Genomic DNA, 6000 nt, shown 5'->3' with positions numbered 1-6000 from the left:
TCTGCTACCCCCCTGAAAGAACCCACTCATTCTAGCCCGAGTAATATGCATCCTGTGCACCACCTTAAACTGTATTCGGCTCATCCTTGCACAAGAGGAGATCCCGTTTACACTTCGCAGTACCTCACTCCATACTCCCCAATTGATCTCCATTCCCAACTCCGCTTCCCATTTCTCCTTGATTTTCACCACCCGCTCCCCTCCCTGCTCCCCCAGCCACTTATATATATCCCCAATTTTTCTCTCCCCTTCCACATCCGGAAGCAGCAGTCGCTCCAGCAGGGTGTATCCCGGCTACCGAGGGAGCCCTCTCCAGACTTTTCGTACAAATACCTGAACTCACTACCCCTCGGCAGCTCTACCCTCTCCCTTAGTTCCTCCAGACTGGCGGACCCTTCCTCCAAATACAAATCCTTCACCTTGACCAGCCCCACTTCCCTCCACCTCCTATATACACTATCCATCCTCCCCAGGCTCAAACCCATGATTCTCGCACTGCGGCATTATGACCGACATCCGTTCCATCCTAAAATGCTGCCTCAGCTGATTCCATATCTTCACTGTGGACTGCACCACTGGGCTCCCTGAATACCTACTTGGAGCCATTGGCAGTTTTGCAGTGCTTCTAATGGTTCCACATCCCAGAGAGTGCCTCAGACTTGATTCGTCTTGCTTTCAGAAATTACACCCACTCCAGAGTCTCTTTTGATTGTATTAAGCAAGGACAGACTCTATAGGGTGACACAGTGGTTATCACTGCTGCCTCACAGTGCCAGGGACCTGGGTTCAATTCCAGCCTTGGGTCACTATCTGTGTGGAGTTTGCATGTTCTACCCATATCTGCGTGGGTTTCATCCGGGTGCTCCGGTTTCCTCCCACAGTCCAAAGATGTGCAGGTTGGAGGGATTGCCTATGATAAATTGCCCCTTAGTGTCCAAAAGGTTTGTTGGGTTTACAGGGATAGGGTGGGGGTATGAGCCTAGGAAGGGTGCTCTTTCTGAGGGTCAGTGTCGACTCGATGGAACAAATGGCCTCCTTCTGCACTGTAATAATTCTATGATTCTATTTTAGTCAAGAATGTGTGAAGACTTTTGCAGATACTATCAGTTTAGTAAATACTGCCTTTTGTCCAGTGTGACAATGTAGAGTAAAATTACTGGAAACATCATAGCCTTCAGTTGTCTAGCCACACGGCGTAAAACCTAATTGTGGTTAGATTGATCATGATTGCGAGACTGAGCCAAATAGTGGGTTTCTTCAACATTATGGGTCAATTAAAGATAATCCCATCCTCTTTACAAGTCTAAATTATTCTATATGTTTCTCAACTGTAATAGAATCATAGAATTTACAGTGCAGAAGGAGGCCATTCGGCCCATCGAGTCTGCACCGGCTCCTGGAAAGAGCACCCTACCCAAGGTTAACACCTCCACCCTATCCCCATAACCCAGTCACCCCGCCCAACACTAAAGGCAATTTTGGACACTAAGGGCAATTTATCATGGCCAATCCACCTAACCTGCACATCTTTGGACTGTGGGAGGAAACCGGAACACCCGGAGGAAACCCACGCACACACGGGGAGGATGTGCAGATTCCGCACAGACAGTGATCCAAGCCGGAATCGAACCTGGGACCCTGGAGCTGTGAAGCGATTGTGCTATCCACAATGCTACCATTCTGCCCAGCTGTTTTATCATGATGCTTGCTAGTGGTGTCCCTCAGGGTTCAGTGTTGGGCCCACAATTGTTCATAATTTACATAGATGATTTGGAGTTGGGGACCAAGTGCAATGTGTCCAAATTGGCAAACGACACTGAGATGAGTGGTAAAGCAAAAAGTGCAGAAGATACTGGAAGTCTGCAGAGGGATTTGGATAGTGTAAGTGATTAGGCTAGGGTCTGGCAGGTGGAATACAATGTTGACAAATGTGAGGTTATCCATTTTGGTAGGAATAACAACAAAAGGGATTATTATCTAAATGAGAAAATATTAAAACATGCTGCTGTGCAGAGAGACCTGGGTGTCATCGTGGATGAGTCGCAAAAAGTTGGTTTACATGTGCAACAGGTGATTAAGAAGGGGAATGGAGTTTTGCACTTCATTGCTAGAGGGATGGAGTTTAATATTAAGGAGGTTATGCTGCAATTGTATACGGTGTTAGTGAGGCCACACCTGGAGTATTATATTCAGTTTTTGTCTCCTTACCTGAGAAAGGACGTACTGGCGCTGGAGGGTGTGCAGAGGAGATTCACTAGGTTAATCCCAGAGCTGAAGGGGTTGGATTACGAGGAGAGGTTGAGTAGACTGAGACTGTACTCGTTGGAATTTAGAAGGATGCGGGGTGGGGGGGGGGGGGGGGGGGGGGGGGGGGGGAATCTTATAGAAACATATAAAATTATGACGGGAATAGATAGGATAGATGCTGGGAGGTTGTTTACACTGGCGGGTGAAAGCAGAACTAGGGGGCATAGCCTCAAAATAAGGGGAAGTAGATTTAGGACTGAGCTCAGGAGGAACTTTTTCACCCAAAGGGTTGTGAATCCATGGAGTTCCCTGTCCAGTGAAGCAGTTGAGGTTCCTTCATTGAATGTTTTCAAGAGAAAGATAGATAGGTATTTTGAAGAACAAAAGGTTATGGTGTTCGGGCCGGAAAGTGGAGCTGAGTCCACAAAAGATCAGCCTGATCTCATTGAATGGCGGAGCAGGCTCGAAGGGCCAGATGGACTACTCCTGTTCCTAGTTCTTATGTTCTTATGTGACTAAAGGGATGGCATTATGGTACAATGTCTGATAATATTTACAATTTTAAATGGAACAAAGACTGTATTGTACCTTGCTTGTTTTGAATTAATCAGATGAATGAATCTGCTGAAAGGTCCTTGTTCAAAATGTTAAGTAATGTGGAATTTGTTCAGACGCTGTTGGTCCTGCTATGATTTAATCTCCAGGGGCTGGATTCTCCCCTACCCAGCGGGGCGGGGGGTCCTGGCGGGATGGAGTGGCGTGAACCACTCCGGCGTCGGGCCGCTCACCTTGAGGGGCTAGGCCCGCGCCGGAGTGGTTGCCGTCCCGCCGGCTGGCGTGGAAGGCCTTTGGCACCAGCAGTGGCTGCTGACGTCATCCCCGCGCATGCGCAAGGGAGGGGGTCAGTTCCACGTCGGCCATCGCGGAGGCTATGGCCGACGCGGAAGGAAAAGAGTGCCCCCACGGCACAGGCCCGCCCGCGGATTGATGGGCCCCAATCGCGGGCCAGGCCATCGTGGGAGCACCCCCGGGGCCAGATCGGCCCCCCCCCCCCTCCCCCAGAACCCGCCCGCGCTGCCAGTCCCGCCGGTAAGGGAGGTGGTTTGATTCACGCCAGCGGTAGAGGGATTACAGCAGCGGGACTTTGGCCCATCGCGGGTGGGAGAATCACCGGGGGGGGGGTGCCGCTGACCGGCATGGCGTGATTCCCGCCCCCGCCGAATCTCCGGTGCCGGGGAATTCGGCGGCCGGCGAGGGGTCGGAGAATCCAGCCGCAGAATTTGCAATTTTCCCTTTTATGTAATTTGCAATACTCTGTGTGAACACCAGTGACTAAAATAAATACAAAGTGAGAAACCACGATACATGTTTTTTAACACATTTCAGTGACAGTTCATTCAATTTGTAATCACTGAAAACAGGAGGTGGTGGTAGGGAAGGGGGGTGGGAATCAAAATGCTTGATTATTTGTTCTACTTTTCTGCCCAGCATGATTCGATAAATCAGGTGGTGCATTTTGTCTGGAGTTAAAACAACCCCCATGATGCACATTCCCAGTCAGGTTCACGTGAAGCGCTGGAAACTCCAAGAGGTTAACATTACTTTAAGATCATGGTAGATATGGTGGAATATTGGTCTCCATTTCCTTGACCACTTTGACCACCATTTCCTAATTGGGCATCGAAAAAAGAATAGGGGTGGCACAGTGGTACAATGGTTAGCACTGCTGCCTCACAGGTCCAGGGTCCCAGATTCAATTGCGACCTCAGGTGACTATATGGAGTCTGCATGCTCTCCCCGTGTCTGTGTGGGTTTCCTTCGGGTGCTCCAGTTTCCTCCCACAGTCCAAAGATGTGCAGGTTAGGTGGATTGGCCATGATAAATTGCCCCTAGGTGGGGTTATGGGAATAGGGTGGGGGATTGGGCCTAGGTAGGGTGCTCTTTCAAGGGCTTGAAAGGATGAATTAAAGTGGAGGACTGGGGCGGTAGAGGAGTCTAGAATGAGAGGGCATAGGTTTAAGGTGAGAGTAGAGAGATACAAGAGAGACCAGAGGGGAAATCTCTTCACACAGAGGGTGGTGAGCATCTGGAACGGGCTGCCAGAGGCAGTGGTCGAGACAAGTACAATTTTGTCCTTCAAAAAAGTTAAACAGTTACATGGGCAGGGTGTGTATCGAGGGATATGGGCCAAATGCAGGCAAGTGGGCCTAGTTTAGTGATAGAAACTGGGCGGCATGGACCAGCTGGGCCGAAGGGCCTGTTTCCATGCTGTAAACATCTATGACTCTGTCTGCTGGACAGCCTGGGTTATCAAATTAAAATGACCTTCATATCGCTCCGTTTGAAGTTGGGTTGAGCAGCCCCTTGGTGATCGTTTGCACCACCTCAGAGATAAGATTGGTGTAAGATTTCCAAAACTGCAAAGTGGCTTCTTTTGTTCTGGGATCATAGACAGGCACAAATTCAGCTATTTTAAGAATTTTTGTTTTGTTTGTAAAATTTTAAAAATAGCCAAGAGGATATCCATTTTTATATATTATAGATAAATATAAATGATAAAATTATACAATGATAAGTCTTAGTCCCTCACAAAATATATGAAGTCTTTATAGGTTTTTTTCTCCATTGCTTTATAGTTGAAGCAATCTATGTCCTCTTAGCCATGATGTGGAGATGCCGGCGTTGGACTGGGGTGAGCACAGTAAGAAGTCTTACAACACCAGGTTAGAGTCCAACAGGTTTGTTTCAAACACGAGCTTTCGGAGCACTGCTCCTTCTTCACCTGAAGAAGGAGCAGTGCTCCGAAAGCTCGTGTTTGAAACAAACCTGTTGGACTTTAACCTGGTGTTGTAAGACTTCTTACTATGTCCTCTTAGTTCTGGATATAGCTAAAAGATTTCTATTTACCAGTAAATCGATGACTTGCAGGCCACCAAAACTATTGTTTCAGTTGTAAGCAGGAAGCTTGTGGTTAGGAACAACCCGCGTCTCTCTGCCTATTTTAAAGTCCTTAGTTGAACAGGATGCTGTACAAAGAAGTTGAAGTTTTGACATGAAACAGAAGGAGCAGCATATTTCAGTTTGTGTAAAGTTTTTAATCCTGTCAGATATGGAGATAAGAAGCACCAGTCTTTGCAAAGGACCCTTGCTCATCATTCAACTGATTCTCTTTTTGCCTCATTTGGCTAGTGCAAGTAAGAAACTAATATGTTTATTTTTTTTAGTTTTAAAATATTATGTATTTCCTTTTAAAATATTAATTTTCACTCAGTGGAAAATAATGAAATTTGAAAGCATCAACATGGGTTAGTAGGAGTGGACCCTGCCTTGCCGACTTTTCTAATTTGAGTGCCATGCCAAATGGACGCTGGAAAGCCTTGTGATGTAATGTACCTGGATATTCAAGCTAAGAGTGCAGGTTAATAAGCAACTGGCTGAAAAACACTACAAGTACTAGTCAGGGGAGTGATGGCTGAGGAGATTTGCAAAATGGACTGCCCTATACTCAAAACTTGGATTCTACTCTTTCTGATCTTCATTCAAAAATACTCAAGTTAGTCAAATGCGCAAATAATGTCAGAGTGGAGTCCGACGAAGCAGCAAGGATATCAAGAGAATCTCACAATGTTCAGCCATTGTAGAGCATTAATCAACAAAGCAAGTTAAATCCTGAGCTAGATTGCCACTTTAATAGGGTGTAAGTGTGAGACAGTCATGCTATGTTGTGCTTTGGTCAGGCCACATATGGCATTT

The 6000-nt window shown here is 46.9% G+C and overlaps 1 protein-coding gene across 2 annotated transcripts in view; it reads left to right on the top strand.

Moving 5' to 3' along the window:
- Nucleotides 1-5261: 5261 nt before the first annotated feature.
- LOC119963925 overlaps nt 5262-6000 on the top strand; it is a 62540-nt gene continuing 61801 nt past the window's right edge. For both annotated transcript variants that reach the window (XM_038793351.1, XM_038793350.1), the window contains exon 1: nt 5262-5441. In XM_038793351.1, the coding sequence (XP_038649279.1) occupies nt 5300-5441 (142 nt within the window). In that variant the 5' untranslated portion in view covers nt 5262-5299. The remainder of the gene's footprint in view (nt 5442-6000) is intronic.

The sequence above is a fragment of the Scyliorhinus canicula genome, chromosome 3 (assembly GCF_902713615.1).
Source record: "Scyliorhinus canicula chromosome 3, sScyCan1.1, whole genome shotgun sequence".
Lineage (NCBI taxonomy): Eukaryota > Metazoa > Chordata > Chondrichthyes > Carcharhiniformes > Scyliorhinidae > Scyliorhinus > Scyliorhinus canicula.
The sequence above is the reverse complement of the archived record's forward strand: the minus strand, read 5'-3'. Positions and strand labels throughout refer to the sequence as shown.